Raw genomic sequence first — 19,582 nt, forward strand, 5'->3', positions numbered from 1 at the left:
TGCTAGAAAGAAATGAGCTGTCAAGCCATAAGAAGACACGGAGGAAGCTTAAATGCACACTACTCAGTGAAAGAATCCTATATGAAAAGGCTACATACTGTATGATTCCAACTAAATGACATTCTAGGAAAAGTAAAACTATGGAGACAGCGAAAAGTTTGCCAGGGTTAGAGGAAGAGAGAGAGACGAATAGGTGAAGTATAAAATATTTTTAGAACAGTAAGACTCTTCTATCTGCTGTTATAATGGTGGATACGTATTATTACACATTTGTCAAAATCCATAGAATATATACCACCAAGAGTGAGCCCTAGTGTAAACGATGGACTTTGGATGATAATAGTAGTGTCTATGAGGTTCATCAATGATAACAAATGTACTAATCCAGTGTGGGATGGCGATAGTGGGGAAAGCTGTGCATACGTTAGGGCAAGGTATACACAAGAACCCTGTGTTTTATGTTCAATTTTGCTGTGAATTCAAAACTTCTCTAAAAAAATAGGATGGATAGAGAGATTAATACACACATACATACACAGAGGTAGATAGATCTCTTAGGATATCAAAATAATAAAGGCATATTCTCTCTGCTTTTATAGAATGTAGGTGGTACAAGTGGTAAAGAATACGCCTGCAATGCAAGAGACCCACGTTCAATCCTTGGGTCAGGAAGATCCTCTGGAGAAGGGAATGGCTACCCACTCCAGTATTCTTGCCTGGAGAATCCCATGGACAGAGGAGCCTGGTGGTCTACAGTCGAAGAGGTCACAAAGACTTGGCCACGACTGGGAAAATAAGCACACATACAGCATATCATTTCTATTCTACATCACATATTCAGCATGTTACAGAAACATGAACTTGTTACTGATCAGATCAGAAGAAAGTGGGAGAGCTAAGACAAGACATGTCTCCAGATATTTTGCTTTTAAGAAAATACAATCATAAAGAAAAGAATAAAGAAGGAAAGGATATGATTCACTCATTCTTCCAACTGTATATTCCCAAACCACCCAAAAGAATATTCAGCCAGCCTTCAACTTTTGTGCCTATTTCTATGATCTAACTGTTTGTCCCCTTTATACTGCTGGGAAACAAAGGAATGAAAAGCACGCATGCACAAAGTTATCTTCTCCCAAAGGAAATGTAACAGGCAAGTGTCCTTGACATTTATGAATTAATTGAACCACTGGTTCTCTTAAGTTTCTCTCACAGAGCTAGACTCCTAATCAATTATTTTCCAACCATGATAACAATTTCATGAACGACAAAAAGACTTCCAAGATGGAAAGGGGAAGTAAGAAGGAGAACACGTGGAATGCAGGGTAAATGACATTGGGAGCATTAAATGCAGAATGGAAGGAAGACCTTCTAGAAACTGCCACAGGAGCAATATCTCTCCACTGCATGGCTGCAGACCTGCCCTGATGCATGACATCACCACCCAAAGATTTGTACCAGCTTTGGGTCCAATAGGTATATTTACAAGTCACAAGAGGTGCCCACTGGGTTCAATAGGTATACTTGCAAGTCATAGGAGGTGTCCACTGTGAGGTTTCAGAGTCTTATCAAATATAGACAAGGTATAAAGAAATACTTTACATGCACAGTATCTGGATAAAATTTATCCCAGTGATCCATTTTCCTAAAATTAGTTATCTGGCCTATGTGGAATGCATTTCACATTTTAAATCTCCTTGAGAGAATTAAGAATAGAGCCCTACATAGAATGTTCCTTTCAATTAGTCTCTGCTTCCAACAGCTCTCCCTTTCAAATCTTCTTCAGTGTCACCACCAATGATCTCTCTAAAGCAGAGCAACAGAGTTGCAGTCCAGTCAGAGGAAGGGTCACATGGGTGTACTTCCTCTGCCTTCTGTTTTCAACCTCACCAGAATGACAGCTAATGACTTTGTAAGGTGTGGAGATATAAGAACAAAGAGTATGGGAGTGAATAGAGCAGCAAAAAGAGATTGCAATAATTTTCTGCAAAATGGGTAAAGGTTTGATAACTAACCAGGAAGAACATGAAAAATGAAATTCGAATGCCTATAGAGGGGCCATGGTAAAGAAAAGCAAGCTGTTTTGTCTTGCAGAAACCCCACAAGGGGTCAGGGCTCAGAGACAGCGAAAGTTTAGAAAGAGATGAGTTGGTTGAAAGATGTCAAGTTCACACACACACACACACCCTGTACACACACCCATACACACATGTGCACAGGTCAAAAGAAACCAGGTTTATTTATTCTCTGAATAAACAAAAAATGACAACCTCTTAACTCAAGAGCATGAGCAAAGATAGATTGTGTGAAAACTGTTACACTGATTTTAGTAGCCCACAATTCTTTAGTTCTATTTCCAGAACACCACACACTTCAGAAAGCTTTAACTCTGAAAGAGTGAAACCAAAACTACTGAGGGAAGAGCTAACCAAAGAAAAACAACTCAGGAAGAACAGCAATACTTTTAAAGCTTTGTATGAAATTTTTCAGAGAAATAAGAGAAAATAGTATGTACATGAATGAAGCATGAACAGGATGCTGGAAAGAGAGAAGGAAGAAAGGAAAGAAGCGGGGAGGGAGGACAGACAGGAAAGAAATGAGGGAGGGAGAGAGGGAGGAGGCAAAGGGAGGAAGGTGAGGGGAGGGAGAGAGGCCTGACGATGTCCAAGAAACTCTAAAATTAAAACTGCTGCTGCTGCTAAGTCACTTCAGTCGTGTCCGACTCTGTGCGATCCCATAGACGGCAGCCCACCAGGCTCTCCGTCCCTGGGATTCTCCAGGCAAGAACACTGGAGTGGGTTACCATTTCCTTCTCCAATGCATGAAAGTGAAAAGTGAAGTCGCTCAGTCGTGTCCGACTCTTAGCGACCCCATGGACTGCAGCCCACCAGGATCCTCCGTCCATGGGATTTTCCAGGCAAGAGTACTGGAGTGGGGTGCCATTGCCTTCTCCTAGGATAGCCAAAATAAATTTAAATGGCAAGGCTAGTACACAGAGTGAGGGAACCACCTAGAAGTAGAAGGAAAGAAAATGAGATGAAAAATAGAATAGAAAAAATAAGAGAATTAATCCACAAGGAGCAACAATTACAGCCAACATTTCAGAAAGAAAGAAACAAAAATGAAGAAATTACTAAAGAATAATTCAAGAAGCTTTCCAAGAATTAAAAGATACAGGTGTCCAAGACTGAAAGATCCACTAGAGTTTGTCGTTTACAGTGAGGCTTTACTTTTAATATACACGAACCTTTATCATCATGAAATTTTAAAACAGTAACAATAAATTTTTTTCTATATGTATTCAGAGAGAAAAAGCAGGTGGCATAGAAAGGATAGGAAGTTACAGCAATATATGACTGGCTCAGCAGCAACAACGGGTGCTGGGAAAAAATAAAGCAATACCTTTTCCACAAAGTTCTGAGTAAGACTAGCCAAACTATGAATCAAGTGTAAAACTGGAATAAGCACACTTTCAGACCAGCAAACCCAGAAAGAGCACAACATGGCTGCCAGGGAACAGTGGCTCTAGCATCGGAGAGGAGAAGTCCCAGAATTACAGCCGTGGCACTGACCAAGAGAGTGGCCTATTCAGCAGGTTCTGGGTAGGAGGCCACCAAGGAAAACAAGGACCCATGTGGGCAGGTACATGGAAAAGGTTACTGATGGCTTTGGAACAAAGCATGGGAGCGTTTAGGGAACACAGTCATAATATCATAGGTATCTAATAAATGAAAAGAGAAAGCAACTTTTTAATTCCAGGAAAAACAAAGAGTTAAACTAGAAAAGAGGTACAGTTAGAATACACTGTTTGGCTTGTCAGCAAATAATAATTGTATAGTAATATGATATAAATATTAAATACTAATTTTACTTTGTTAAAGTGTAACACAAATAGACTGAGAGAAGTGAATGAAACAGGAGGAGAGGACTAAGTTCTTACTATGCTAGAAAGTTGTAATTAAGTCTAAAATTATAAAAAAATAAATTAATAGTTTACAAATATTATTCAGAAATTAAATGTAAATACCCGGGGGCATAGCTGGCAGAGCTAAGGTGGTTGCCTCTAGGAAATGGGGAATAGAGGTCGGGGTAGTTAAGACGGAGGATTATGAGAATTATCCAAACTTTATAATTATGCTGATTTTTGTTCTAATGTAAAAATAGTATATTTTAAGATAAGGAAGAAATGAAGGATGCGGGGAGAGAGGAGGGTGGGAACACAGGACAGATGGGAAATCTTTGGCCCACACCTTTCCAAGTGCATTGGGATCGCTCACAGAACTGCATGCTCCCATTAACCTGCTGAGCCACGTTCTGGGTTGAAAATAGCTGATTTAAGCATTTCTGAAAATAAACACAAAGAGAATACTTATTCAGAAACATTTGTGTACATCTCAGGTGTGTTACATGGTGCAGAAGTAAAACTGATAATTCACTGGAAAGTTAAAGACTACACACTGTCAGACCAACACTGCAATCATTGCCATTATTTATTAAATAACCACTGTGTAAGGAACAGAGTACTGAACATTTTACTAATATATTATTTCTTTTTTTAATTAATTTTTATTTAAGTATAGTTGTTTTATGGGCTTCCCTGGTGGCACAGTGGTAAAGAATTTGCCTGCCAGTTCAGGAGACGCAAGAGACATACATTCGATCCCTGGATAAGAAAGATCCCCAGGGGAAGGAATTGGCAACCCACTCCAGTATTCTTGCTTGGAGAATTTCATGGACAGAGGAGCCTGGTGGGCTACAGTCCATAGGGTCGCAAAGAGTCAGACACGACTGAGAGACTAAACAACAAAATAGCTTTATAGTGTTGTATTAGTTTCTTCGCGGGGGGCGGTATTAAACTAGTTATCTTAAAGGTCCTTTTCAACTAACTCCTTTTCCCATGAGAAATGGGAACATCAACTCGCAGAGAAGTTAAGTCAATTGTCTAAATTTAAATGAGCACAAAAATCAAGTTGCTATTTCTCTGGGCAAGTATACAATGAGCCCTCCTGACATTCTTATATCTGTGCGTGTGTGCTAAGTTGCTTCAGTCCTGTCCAACTCTGTGCAGCCCTATAGACAGGCTTCTCTGTCCATGGAGATTCTCCAGGCAAGAATTCTGGAGTAAGTTGCCATGCCCTCCTCCCAGAGATCTTTCTGACCCAGGGATTAAACCTGTGTCCTTACATCTACCTGCATTGGCTGGCGACTTCTTTACCACCAGAGTCACCTGGGAAGCCCCTTTCTTACATCTAACTTTGATCAAAAACAAAGAGGCAAATTAGTAAAAAGGGGAAAGAAAAGAACTTATTCTAGAAATATAATAGTGAATAGTCAAAATAGAGAAGATTCTTTTTTTCTCCTTCTCAATGATATGTTTAATCACTGGATATCACTTTGATATTTTGGCTTTCTTCCCAGATATTATGTCATATAATAGGCAATGGATGTTTAGGTATTCAAAGTAGAAAAATTAAATATAAAGTAGAGTTTCACAACTGCAGAAATATGGGCAAATAATGCATTGTTGTGGTCTACCAGATACCTTCCCCCTGGCTTCTGATCATCAAAACTATCTTCAGACATGTCAGATGCTCTGTGGGGAGCAAAATCACCCCTGTTTGAGAAGAACTGGTATAAAATACCATTTCTAAATGCCCTGCTGGCCAGTAGCTCAGTGCAACTCTTCACAGATTCATTCTTCAGAATCCCGTAGAGACAACAAAGCTGACCAAGGCATTTCCCAGATAGTGTGCTTGTGCTCCATGCACCCAGGGATACCCTTCGCTGGGTGAGATCTACTATTACTTTAATGAGCAACTTGGCATACAGCTGGCTGGGTATGAGAATTCTGAACATCTCCATAGCTACTCAGCTCTCTCTATGGAAATACCCTCTGGATGACCTCTGAGGACCACAGGAAGACACCTGTTCACCGCCAAGATGAAAGACCTCGCTTTACATCCACACTGTTTTTGCTGCTATTGGACTCCCAATTAGTCATGACAATAAATGCTCTACATAAAGTAGTAAAACAGCTTCCATTATCCCCTGCCCAGGTTCTCCAGTGAAACTGGGATGATATTCAGGCTGGATAACAATCGCTGTAATGATGGTAACTTGCCCACACTATCGTGACCCCGCCAACAGAGCCACCAACTTTGCTGCTACCAGTTACCAGACAGCACAAGGGGAAGGAAAAGGGAAGTCAGGACTGGAAGTCAGGGCAGTAAAAACTCCAGTCACCAGTAGAGGGTGGAAAGGACAGTGCTAATAGCCTGGCCTGGGCATGAGTTCAAAAGCACACATAGTTCCCTCAAAGTAACTCCCTGGCCATCTTACCCTTACCCAGCAACAAGCAAATAACAAGTGACGTCACTCAGTCATGTCCGACTCTTTGCGACCTCATGGACTGTAGCCTGCCAGGCTCCTCCATCCATGGGATTTTCCAGGCAAGAATATTGAAGTGATTTGCCATTTCCTCCTCCAAGGGATCTTCCCGACCCATGGATCAAAGCCGGGTCTCCCACACTGCAAGCAGACTCTTTACCATCTGAGCCACCAGGGAAGCCCCACCCAGCAGCAAAGCACCTAGCAGAAGACTTGCTCTAATACAATTGTTTGCAACTGCATATGAGTTCAAATAATTAAATTTCACATTCACAATATTTTATTGTTCCTCCAGGAAAACACATATGCCAAACACAGGAAGCACACATCAAATGACTTTAACTTTGCCTAAATTGAGAATTTATGACATTCCTAGTTCAGTTTTCTAAATGAAACATTGATTCCTTCAGAGGCTCTTCACTGGTTTCAATAAACCTAAAATCATGCTATCGATATTTAATGTGCCCAAAGGACTTAGGGTGGACTATGATATTAGAATCATAATCAATAAGATCCTTAAAATAAAGTTAACTTCAGAGAGAAAAAAAAAAAAAACACACAAAGACTTAAGGGAAATTTTGAAAAGACCATCTTATAGAGGAGGAGTCAAATCGACCTGCCAAAGGGCAGATCATATTACCACACACTTTCCAAAGAGTTGGGAAAAGACCACACAACACAACTTTGCACCGAGAGGAAACATACATAGTATGCATAATTTTATTCTTTTTTTTTTTTTAACCACACTGCTTGGCATGCAAAATCTTAGTTCCCAGGCCAGGGATCAAACCCACACCCCCTGCATTGGACGCCAGGAGTTTTAACCACTGGACCACTGGGGAAGTCCCTCTGTTTTTAATCTTTACCTTTTGGATGGTTAGTCTCATTTTCACTTTTTTGATTGATGCTAATTAAACTTTTTTTGTGTGTTAATTAACAACCCTGTTTCTTTTTGGAAGTGTCCTTCATACACTCATTTTTCCTATCAGGAATCCATCCTTTCCTTATTGATTTGTAAGAGCAGCTAAGCCAGCTTTTATCTCATGTTTGGGACTCAGCTATTTGAGCTTCTCAAGATAAGAAATCTTTGGTTTTCTCTCTTCACCCACCGGGTCTTTTGAAGCAACTTTATCCTTCCAGCCTCTGTTCAGTGCATGAGGGGCCTTGCCAAACTGGAAAGCAGAGTTATTTGTTCCAGAACTTCCTTTGTTGGGGGTCTTCAGTGGTTCCTTGTAGGATCCTGCCAGAAAACATTTAGCTTTGAATTTGGTTTTTAAAGTAATAGCTCAGTTGGTAAAAAATCTGCCTGCAATGCAGGAGACCTGGGTTTGATTCCTGGGTTGGGGAAATGCCCTGGAGAAGGAAATAGCAACCTACTCCAGTATTCTTGCCTGGAGAATCCCATGGATAGAGGAGCCTGGCAGGCTACATACAGTCCATGGGGTTGCAAGAGTTGGACACAACTTAGAGACTAAACCACCACCATAATCTCTTAAACCTTTGGTGGGAGGTCAGCCCTTGGCACGTATAGAACAGAATGTGAATATGTAGGCCCTCATCTCTCCAAAGTCCTAGGCGGGGTGGGGTGGAGGGGCAGCACAGGGTCAAGGGTACTGGGTTCATGAGTGAACACTGGGTGAGAAATTCCCTCTGTGGCCTCAGAACCAGGAGGAAATGTCAAGATTAAAGACCTGTCTCCAACTGCAGCAGCAGCAGCAACAGAAACACTTTAACTCTGCATGGAAAGAACGCATTTGCACATTTGAAGAATGGATACAAACAGTTCAAAGCTTAAAATGATGATGAGAAGAGTAGCTGGTTTGCACAGGTGGTGAACATCCTGCCAGGAAGTCACTACGGATGCTTGCCTTTCAGTCACTGATGTTCACTACATGATTATAGCGAAACACTTCGCCTCTCCCTCTTCCTAGCGCACAAAGATATAAAACTAGTTTGACAAGGTGACTTTAGTAAAATACTTCCTAAGTTACTGTCATGGAAGAGCCAATGTTGTTTACCTTGTTATTATCCATGTCTATTCTCTTCTCAAGACTGAGAAAGCCCTTTACCAGACTTTTAACTGCAATGAAAACCTTGACAAGTCATCTTCTTAAGTTAAAAATCTGCTATATCACTTGCTCATCAGAGGAACCAAGGGACAACTGGATTAAGTATTTTGGCCTTTTGCCATGTGACAATCTCTTCTCATTCAGACAAACATGTGCCGGATAAGCTGTACTGATGTTCCTAGAGCCCAACCCCTCAAGTTCTGGGCTATCCAAAATCTAAGAGGAAGGAGGAATCCAAAATCTAATTTCAACTGCAGAAATGTTCTGCAAATGGAACAACAGACTGGTTCCAAATAGGAAAAGGAGTACATCAAGGCTGTATATTGTCACCCTGCTTGTTTAACTTATATGCAGAGTACATCATGAGAAACACTGGGTTGGAGGAAGCACAAGCTGGAATCAAGAGTGCTGGGAGAAATATCAAGAACCTCAGATATGCAAATGACACCACCCTTATGGCAGAAAGTGAAGAAAAACTAAAGAGCCTCTTGATGAAAGTGAAAGTGGAGAGTGAAAAAGTTGGTTTAAAGCTCAACATTCAGAAAACTAAGATCATGGCATCTGGTCCCATCACTTCATGGGAAATAGATGGGAAAACAGTGGGAACAGTGGCTGACTTTATTTTTCTGGGCTCCAAAATCACTGCAGATGGTGACTGCAGCCATGAAATTAAAAGACGCTTACTCCTTGGAAGGAAAGTTATGACCAACCTAGACAGCATATTGAAAAGCAGAGACATTACTTTGTCAACAAAGGTCCGTCCAGTCAAGGCTATGGTTTTTCCAGTGGTCATGTATGGATGTAAGAGTTGGACTATAAAGAAAGCTGAGCACCAAAGAATTGATGCTTTTGAACTGTGGTGTTGGAGAAGACTCTTGAGAGTCTCTTGGACTGCAAGGAGATCCAACCAGTCCATCCTAAAGATCAGTCCTGCGTGTTTATTGGTAGGACTGATGTTGAAGCTGAAACTCCAATACTTTGGCCACCTGATGCGAAGAGCTGACTCATTTGAAAAGACCCTGAGGCTGGGAAAGATTGAGGGCAGGAGGAGAAGGGGATGACAGAGGATGAGATGGTTGGATGGCATCACCAACTCAGTGGACATGGGTTTGGGTGGATTCTGGGAGTTGGTGATGAACAGGGAGGCCTGGCATGCTGCGGTTCATGGGGTCGCAAAGAGTCAGGCACAACTGAGTGGCTGAACTGAAACTGAACTGAAAGAGGAGAAGAAGCAGGCTCTCTGAACCTCAAATGAGAAAGAAAATGTTGCAGTTGAATGCTAGTACTGACAATCATCCCAGCTATCAACAAAGAGTTCACATCCACTAGCCTAAGGAATCCTGGACCTCTCAGATTTTGTCCACAAAGCATGACAGCAAATGAACCTCTCTACAAACATCCCTTTTAGGACGGGAAGGTCCTCAGTGTTCACCGTTCTGGAACAAAAAGAAAGAAATCCCACCAGCAAAACAGCAAGAAAACAATGTTTTTGATTAATATGCAGTATAAACTTAAATAGAAAATAAAATAGACTTTATTATAAAATTATTTTGTCTGATTATCTCTTAGAATTCTAAATTTCTCATGCAATGCCTTATTTGAAAATAACTAATTAATTAAGGACCTATGAAAGAAAAGGGAGCCACTTTAGTCAGAAATTCCTCTGAAACAATTAGCCAGAAATTCCTCTGAAACAGCATTAAAATCACCCCTCAGTTTAAAATATCTTTCAGAAGATAGCCATTAGGATGACCTTCCTCCAACCCTGTATCTCCTGTTGCTTCAGCCAGCTATTTTCAGTATTGGTACTTACTATTACATGAGAATTTCATTGATTTAAAAAAGATTTGGGCTTCTTCTCAATCTGCAGGACTATGGTGCCTCATTGTGTCTAATGTCATATTTAAAATACAACATACTTTCTTTTGGTTTTGTTTCAGCCCTCCCCTTCCCCTGCTCCCTTGGAAATTTCTTATTCAAAAGGAGAAAAAAGCAGTTGACTAAATATAACACTAGGTATTTCTGTAAGACAGATTCTCTCAGAAGTATATCTTTTTTTAAGATTTCAAAACTGGCTTGTGGCATTTATATTACCTCACCTGGAGTCAAGGTCTCTTTCTCAGGAGTCATCTTCAGCACAGTTTCTGGGAGGTCAGCAGTTGAATGCTCTTCCCCAAAGGAAAGGGCAGTCACATCCCCAGCTTGGCTCTGCCGCCATCTTGTGGTAATCGGGCTACTGACAACAGGAACTTCAGCTGATAGTCTCTTTGCCAAGTTGCTGGTGAAGTTAGAGTATGTAGTGTTAACTACATTAAATACCTATTTAATAACAAAAAGATCCATGATTTACAGTACCCTCAATGATACAATCATTAAGATTCCTTAAAAGAGAATTATAAACAACTCATCTAGTACAACACAAAATGTATGTTGATACATAAACACGAAATTTTTAATTTTTGTGACCTGGGAAAATGTTATTTTACATATGCATATAAAATAAACATATGATTACATATTTTAACATAGACACACACACATACTCAGAGCCTCTGCTGAGGGTCTCAAGACACACCAAAGCAATTGAGGGAGTGATTATGCTTATGTTTATTACTATTACATACAAATATAAAATATGAATAACACTATATACTGAGCATATAAGATGCTTACATAAAATCGTAAAATTTCATAAAATCTGAAAATAAACAGCAGTTTTCTAGTCCAATCCATTTCACAGATAAGAAAACTGAGGCCTAACTTGCGCAACTTCTGTCCATGCTTTCTGAGAAACAACAGGAGTTTGGTAGTTACAGATCCTTTAGTGGTGAGCCATGCCCTGGAGCTATGTGGAATTAAAATGAAAATGAATCATTTTTTAACAAAATGACAGGCATATTAGGTTGTGCCTGCTAAGTTGTTTCGGTCGTGTCTAACTCTTTGCAACCCTATTGACTATAGGCCCCCAGGTTCCCCTGTCCATGGGATTTTCCAGGCAAGCCAGGGGATTTTCCTGACTCAGGATGGAACCTGTGTCTCAAGTCTCTTGCATTGGCAGGCAGGTTCTTTACCACTAGAGCCACCTGGGAAGCCCCATGTTAGGTTAATATGCTGTGCTTAGTTGCTCAGTCCTGTCCAACTCTTTATGACTCCATGGACTGTAGCCCACCAGGCTCCTTTATCCATGGGGATTCTCCAGGAAAGAATACTGGAGTGGGTTGCCATGCCCTCCTCCAGGGGATCTTCCCAACCCAGGGATCGAACCCAGGTCTCCCGCATTGCAGGCAGATTCTTACTGTCTGAGCCACCAGGGAAGCCTAAGAATCCTGGAATGGATAGCCTTCTCCAGGGGATCTTCCCAACTCAGGTATCGAATCGGGATCTCCTGCATTGCAGGTGCATTCTTTATCAGCTGAGCTAAAACGGAAGCCCATATTAGGTTAATATCCTTCTATAAAGGGCTCTTACAGAAATTTAGAAAATTTGCCATCCCATTGGAAAAACGAGCATGAGACATAAAAAAGCAGTTCACAAAAGAGATGTAAATGCTCCCAAAATATTCAAGCTCATTTGTAATAAAAAAATGCAAATTTAAAACAATAATGAGATGTTAGCAATTTTTTAAAATGACATTGCCTAACGTTGAAGGTTCTAGAAACAAGCACTGGCATGCAGTACTGGTGGAGTGTCAATTAGTATTTGGAAAGGACAATTTGGCAATGTGTGTTAAAAGCCCTTTATTATGTGCGTAACCTCTACTGACCTAGCAATGTCATCTCAAAGAATTCAAGGAAGAAACCAAAGATTGCAGCATCTATTGAGTGCTTACCACTCAATACAAACCCATGTGTTACGAGCTTTATACACATTCGTATATAATCCTCAGAAGACTTGGTAAAGCAAGTCTGTTACTTATTCCCATCTTACCAATGATGAAACTGAGGTTCAGAATTTAAGTGAATTGCCTAAGACCACAGTGAGTAAATGGAGATGCTATACCCTAACCTTCTCTGACTCCACAGTCCACACTTTCAACTGAGAACACGAGGATGTGTACTGCAGTATATAAGGGAAAAAGATGAGGGGACTCAGTGTTCAGCAGGGGAGAACTGATCAGGCATAGAAGGGAATACCCTGCAGTCATTAGAAACTATGACACACATTAGGGCAATGCAAATCAAAACCGCAGTGAAGCACCACTTCACACTCACTAATATAATCAATAAATTTATCTATCTATAACCGTTGGTGAGTATGTAGAGAAATTAGAATCTTTGTACATTCCTTATGGGATTGCGAAACAGTACAGCTGCTGTGGGAAAAGTTTGGCAGTTCCTCAAAAAGCTAAACCGAGAATCACCATATGACCAGCATTCCACTCCTAGGTATATACTCAAAAGAAATGAAAACAGGTACTCAAACAAATACAGATGTACGGATGTTCATGGTAGTGTTACCAACTCCAAGCTCACTCTGCTCGCTGCCAAACGACAGGCCAATGAATCTGAGAGACGAGGTGTTGAGGAAAGGAAGAGACTTTAATCAGGGAGCCAGCAGACCAAGAAGATGACAGGCTAGCGCCTCAAAATAACCATCTTATCGCGTTCTGGAAGCCAGGTTCTTTTATAGATCAGAGATGGGGGGAGGTGAGGAAGCAAAGTAAAAAAGCCATTAATCTTGCAAACATCTCCTAGAATGGCAAGCCTCAGGCAAGGGATGTGTTAATTTCTCCCTTCCTGCCATCCACAGGTGGACAGGGTTCTGAACAAAGGCACACGTTAGTTTAACAGTCAGGCAGAGGGGCAGGATTCTGAGGCAAACCATTCTGTACGATATAATAATAAATGGACAGGGAAGCCTGGACTGTTGCAGTCCATGGGTTCGCAAAGTCAGACACGACTTAGCAACTGAACTGAACTGAATAATAGCAAAAGCAAAGAAAAGCAAGTTAAAGAAACAATTCTATCATAGAGTCAGAACTGGCTTCCTCCCTGCACCGCTGTATTATTCATATTAGCCAGAAGGTTGAAATGGATAAACAAATTGAGGGCAGAAGTATGTGTGCAATGGAACACATACATATTCCTATATAACAACATATATATATGAATATTACTCATATAAAAAGAAATGAAGTACTCATAAAATGCTACAATGTGGATAAACCTTGAAAATACTATAAATGAAAAAAGCCAGAAACATATTGTATGATTCCATGTATGTGAAATATCCAAAATAGGTAAACTCCACAGAAACAGAACACAAATTAGTAGTTTCCATGTGTTGGGGGAAGGAGGAAATGGGGAGAAACTGCCTAATGGTTATGGAGTCTTCTTTTTTCTTTTTTTGAGTCATCTTTTGTGATGATGAAATTATTTTGGAAGAAGATAGAGATGGCGGTTGTACAACACTGTGAATGTACTAAAGGCCACTGAATTTTTCATCTGAAAGTGTTTATTTTTATGTTTTTATATTTTATGATTTCACTTCAATTTTAAAAACCTTTCAAGTAGAATAAAATTCAATAAAACATGAAAATGCTTACACTCTACTAACAAGTGAAAAAAGGACACTATACAAGAGTATTCCAATATGGTCCCACTTCCTATTTATAAAAGAAAGATAGGAAGAAAGAAAACATGCGAGAACATTTATGGCAGGGAATATTGGTCTTGTTTGCTTTTTTTAGTGAGTATGTGTGAAAGTGATCATCCTTCCCAACCGCAGACAGGCAGTCATTTCATCTGGCAAGAAGAATTCTCTCCCCAAGGCATCAAAAGGACACCTTCCCCAGAAAAAGAGAAGTCGGGAGCCTGAGGCCTCTGCTGCTCTGAACAGTGTCTATGAACAGTGTCGCTTGGGGTTGATTTTTTTTGCCTTTCAATTGTTCTACCCTTGTAATTGTTTTTGAATAGGAACAGGAAAGCTGAAAAGCAGGAAGGAGGGAGCCCGGGAAACATAAATCAGGCATCTCCCACTCAGAAGTCTAGACAAGAGGGCAACAGGGAAGGAACTGGCAGGAGCAGACCCCCAGGGAGAAACGTGGCCCACTCAGATTTTCCTCTTCCTACTTCTGGGTTACTGTCCTCCAAGGAAACCACAGAGTCAACTCAACAACTGGAGAGGCTCAGGCGCAGGCACAGGGAGAATCTCTCTCCGACTGTAAGGCTCGTGTCTCAGCCAACAAAGACAGGGGGCTTCCCTGGCAGCTCAGTGGTCAAGAATCCTCCAGCCAATGCGGGAGACACGGTCAGATCTCTGCTCCAGGAAGATTGCACACACCGCAAAGCAACTAAACCCACACACCACAACTACTGAGCCTGTGCTCTAGAACCTGGGGGGAGCCACAACAATTGGAGCCCGCTCGCCTTAGAGTCCGTGCTCTGAAACAAGAGAAGGCACTACGATGAGAAGTCCGTAAATGAGAAGTCCGCACACGGCAACCAAAGAGTAGCCCCTGCTCACTGTAACTGGAGAAAAGCCCGTGTGGCAGTGAAGACCCAGCACAGCCAAAAATGAATAATTAAATAATTTTTTTAAAAAAGAAGAAGAAAGTCAGAGGGGCACATTGTTCCTGTTTTAACAGAAATTGAGACTTTTCATCAATTTCCCTATTTCTTAAAGTCTTCAAATGATTCAAAAATTTTCAAATGCCATGGGAAAGCAAGCCTGTGGGCCCTGTTCAGGCTGTGGGTTAGGTCTGCAACCTCTGCAAACACCAGCCAAGCCACCCTCTCCCTTCTTGGTGGCAAGAAAGAGAGCAGCCACCATATTTGAAGATTAATTTGCACCAAACATGATGCTCTTGATCCAGGGTTTTCTTGGAGCCCCAATTTAAATATATAAAAACAAAATAATCCTGAGTTTAGAAGAGGGAAAATAAAGAAGGATTTGAATATGTCAAATTGAATATGAATTGAATATGTCATGTGAATATGAAAAGAATATGTCAGCTAAGAAAAATGATTAAGAAATTTCACACTGACACTGACACTGAGCCATGTTTCTCTGACTTGTCCACTGTAAATCTCACCATACAGTTTCCCCATCTGGGATGCTTTTCAACTGTTCTCTGCAGGAGCAAATTCTAGCCTTGTAGCTGGGGTCAACCAGAACTCCCCAAAAGTGTTGATTCAGTAGACTGAGTCAAGAGATCCACACTCACCAAAATGGATGGGCACCATCCAATCCACCAGGGGCCCAAATGGAGCAAAAAGACAAAGGAAGGGCAAACTCTCTTGCTTCTTGAACTGAGATGTCCATCTTTTCCTGCCCTCAGATATCAGAGCTCCTGGTTCTTAGACCTTCAGACTCCTTGACTTATATCAGCAGTTCCCTAGTTCTCAGGCCTTTGGACTTGCAATGAATCATACCACCAGCTTTCCTGGTTCTCCAGCTTGCACATGGCAAGGTTATGGGGTTTAGCTCCCATAACCTCATGAATTTCTTATCTATATCTCTACTGGTGTCTGTGTCTATGTCAATGTCTATGTCTATGTGTCTGTAATATATCCTGTTGATTCTGTTTCTCTAGAGAATCCTGATACAATAGTGGCCCCCTAAGATATGCAGGCGGAGAAGGCAATGGCACCCCACTCCAGTACTCTTGCCTGGAAAATCCCATGGACGGAGGAGCCTGGTAGGCTGCAGTTCATGGGGTCGCTACGAGTCAGACACGACTGAGCGACTTCACTTTCACTTTTCACTTTCATGCATTGGAGAAGGAAATGGCAACCCACTCCAGTGTTCTTGCCTGGAGAATCCCAGGGACGGGGGAGCCTGGTGGGCTGCCGTCTATGGGGTCGCACAGAGTTGGACACGACTGAAGCGACTTAGCAGCAGCAGCAGCAAGATATGCAGGTCCTAATCCCTAGAACCTCTGAATGTTCCCTCCTATGACAAAGAGGTTTTGCAGATGTGTTTATCAAGGTCAGGATCTTGAGATGGGGAGATCATCTTGGATTATATGGGTCACCCCTCCCTCTAGAAGGAGGCAGAGGGAGACTTGACCACACACAGAGGAGGAGAAGGCAATGCGACCACAGAGGCAGAGGCTGGAGCATTGCTCAACCAAAAAATTCTGGCTCACCAGAAACTGGAAGAGGCAAGGAACAGCTCCTCCCCTAGTGCCTCTGGAAGAAGCAAGGCCCTGCTGACTCCTTGGCTTCTGCCAGCGAAACTGACTCTGGACCTCTAGCTTCCATAACTGTCAGAGAATACATGTGTGCTGTTTTAAGCCACAGAATTTGTGGTAATTTATTACATCAGTCATTAGCAACTAATACTTAGCACTCCTTATGCTTCTGTGGCTCACTGTGTGTGCTTCCGATAGAGCCAAGCCACATTTTATGAATAATAACAGCATTCATTGAGTGCTCAGTATGTGCCAAGCACTGAGATAAATGCATTAAAGGATTTTTCTTTAAAACTTCATCACAACGCAATGAGATAGGTACAATTATTTCCCCCATTCTCCAGAGCTGGAAAGTGAAGGTTAACAGGCTTGAACAAGATAACTTGAGCAAAGACACAGTGCTGACAAGTAGGAGATCCAGGATTCAGGCCACCGCAGTTGTACACAACACGACAGCCCCTGCAGCATGCAGTGCACAGCCTCATAACCGACCAGGGCAACCTGCGGTTTCAACTCACAAAGCCATTCCGTCTTCAGTCCCCGTGCTTTTAACATCTCTGCTCATGCTGTAGTCTCAGTGTTTGTGTCTCTCCCCTCTTCCTCCACAAAATCATATTGAAATCCTAACCCCTAATGGTTGGTGTCAGTAGGTGGGGCCTTTAGGAAGTGAATAGGTCATGAGGGCAAAGTGAAAGCAAAGTTAGTCGCTCAGTCATGTCCAACTCTGCAACTCCATGGGGTGTAGCCCACCAGGCTCCTCTGTCCATGGGATTTTCCAGGTGGGAATACAGGAGTGGGTTGCCATGCCTTTCTCCAGGGGATCTTCCCAACCCAGGGATCGAACCCAGGTCTCCTATACTGGAGACAGAGTCTACCATCTGAACCACCAGGGAAGCTCAGATGGTAAAGAATGGGATTCGTGCCCTTAGAAAAGAGGCCCCACAGAGCTGTCCAGCCGCTTCCACGGGAGGGCACAACAAGAGGGCACAACAAGAAGTCTTGGCCCAGCAGACAGCCTTCAGCTGGCCACACTGGGACCCTGACCTCAGACTTCCAGCCTCCAAAACTGTGAGAAATAAAATCCTATTGTTTATAAGCTGCCCAGTCTGTGGTGTTTTGTTACAGCAGCCCACACAGACTAAGACAGCTCATATTTCACTTTCCTGATTATTTTTATGTCCTCCTACTATATCGGCAGTTCCTGAAGACCAGAGACTCTGTCTTTTCTCTTACTAGCCTCAGATTACAGGATATTTATTGGCATCTAGGAGTGCATGAACAAATGAATGAATCTCTTTCCTCTGAGGCAATTAATCCTGAAAAGGCACAAGGGATTTAAGAAAGAATCTAGAGGCAGGGAAATAAGCTATCTTCTTTCTTTCTTTTCCATTAAGAATGATTTTCAAATTGGACAGCATATAATAAACATTTCTGCAGAAACTGGAGAGTGAGATAAATTAAGCAGTAAGTACTCATCTGAGCATTTTAAATAAGTTCAATCTCTGGGACCAGATAAATGAAACCTCAGAACACTGGCAACACTTCCAGAATGAACACTGATTAGTGATCTATGATGACAAATGAGAAAATGCCCCCCAAATTTAGATAGACAAATGTTTTTCATGGTTTTCCAATAGGAGGAATAAGTCACTAGAAATAAGTAGTTTGCAGACAGCAGTCTGGAAGGCACAAGTCTTACTGGATCCATGTGAGCCTGAATGAATCCCCTGCAATACACTACAGGGGGCTGTCCCTGGCCTAACTCTGCTCAATTTGTTATTAGTGGTCTGAATGGGAATTTATCAAAACTATTTTTCCCAAGTTGAGAAGAAAGTTAAAATATTAAAAATATAAAGCCTGGGACAAAGACCAAAGTCAGCAAAACTCCATTCAATAAGAATATGTGAAAAATCTTCCCATTTAGATTGTTTTCACTGCACAGGCCTAACGTGGGAAAGAACTGATAAGAAGTGAAAATGACAGGCAGTATTAACCAACCACCTCCAGAATATGAGACAACAGCATAACGCCATTACTTTGCTTAAGTAGTGCAATTTTAGCTCTTAGTAAGGGAAAAACAGTGTCCAGGAAAAAAGCAGGCAAGATCTGATTATCTCTGCACGAGTCAGAACTCATCTGGAGAACTGCGGCCAGTCTCAGAACCATTCTTTTAAAAGGAGATGGACAAGCCAGGATTCAAAACTTGATTTTATTTGGAGGAAAGAGACCACAATAATAGGAGACCAGGGAAAACACAGTAACAGAGCGACACACGAATGGGGTGAAGGCACCTGGGGCACCTCGTCCAGAGGGAAGGAGGCCCAAAAGGAACTGTATTCTTTATTTTTTATCGGTTGTGCCACACAGCTGGTGGGATCTTAGTTTTCCCACCAGGATTCGAACCCGCATCCCTGCACTGGAAAGTCCTGGAACTGTCTTCTTTAAAGGGAAGCAATTTATGAAATAAAAGAAAACACGTATTTTTATACTGCTCTCCTGTGACAAAACTAGGACCGACCCCACGAAACTAGGCCCCTGATGCGTGGGAGGAGGCAAATCTATATCCAACACAAATGACTATTCAAAGAGTTAGAACTCAAATCACTGGTAACATTTTGAATATATAGTTCTCAGGCAGCCCCTCCATGAAGGAAGGACATGTGGTTTTTAAGGGCACAGATGAACATTTTTTAAGAGTTATGTATTTTAATGTGTGTTTTTTAATGTTTTAAATTTTTCAAAGTTGATAGAAAGTTTTCCCTTATGAAAATTAATTCGAGTAAAATAAATGACGATTTGAACCAAAAAAAAAAAAATTAAGTCATTAACAAATGGTATTCAGACAGGGCAAAAATCAGAGATGGTATGCAAACAACTATAGCTTAAGAAACACTGCTGTAGACTGTGGTATTTCATCTTCAATGTTTTTAAACTTTTGTTTCAGGATCTATCTCCTGCTGAGGAAATGCCTGTCGCATAGTTTTAAATGACT

General features: G+C 41.5%; 1 protein-coding gene across 2 annotated transcripts in view; it reads right to left on the bottom strand.

Moving 5' to 3' along the window:
• CDC20B (cell division cycle 20B) overlaps positions 1 to 19,582 on the bottom strand; it is a 71,338-nt gene that overhangs the window by 31,530 nt on the left and 20,226 nt on the right. For both annotated transcript variants that reach the window (XM_005887375.2, XM_070357492.1), the window contains exons 3-5: positions 10,556 to 10,775; positions 7,497 to 7,627; positions 4,251 to 4,344 (exon numbers count right to left, since the gene is read on the bottom strand). In XM_005887375.2, the coding sequence (XP_005887437.1) occupies positions 4,251 to 4,344; positions 7,497 to 7,627; positions 10,556 to 10,775 (445 nt within the window). The remainder of the gene's footprint in view (positions 1 to 4,250; positions 4,345 to 7,496; positions 7,628 to 10,555; positions 10,776 to 19,582) is intronic.

The sequence above is a fragment of the Bos mutus genome, chromosome 20 (assembly GCF_027580195.1).
Source record: "Bos mutus isolate GX-2022 chromosome 20, NWIPB_WYAK_1.1, whole genome shotgun sequence".
In the NCBI taxonomy this organism is placed as follows: domain Eukaryota; kingdom Metazoa; phylum Chordata; class Mammalia; order Artiodactyla; family Bovidae; genus Bos; species Bos mutus.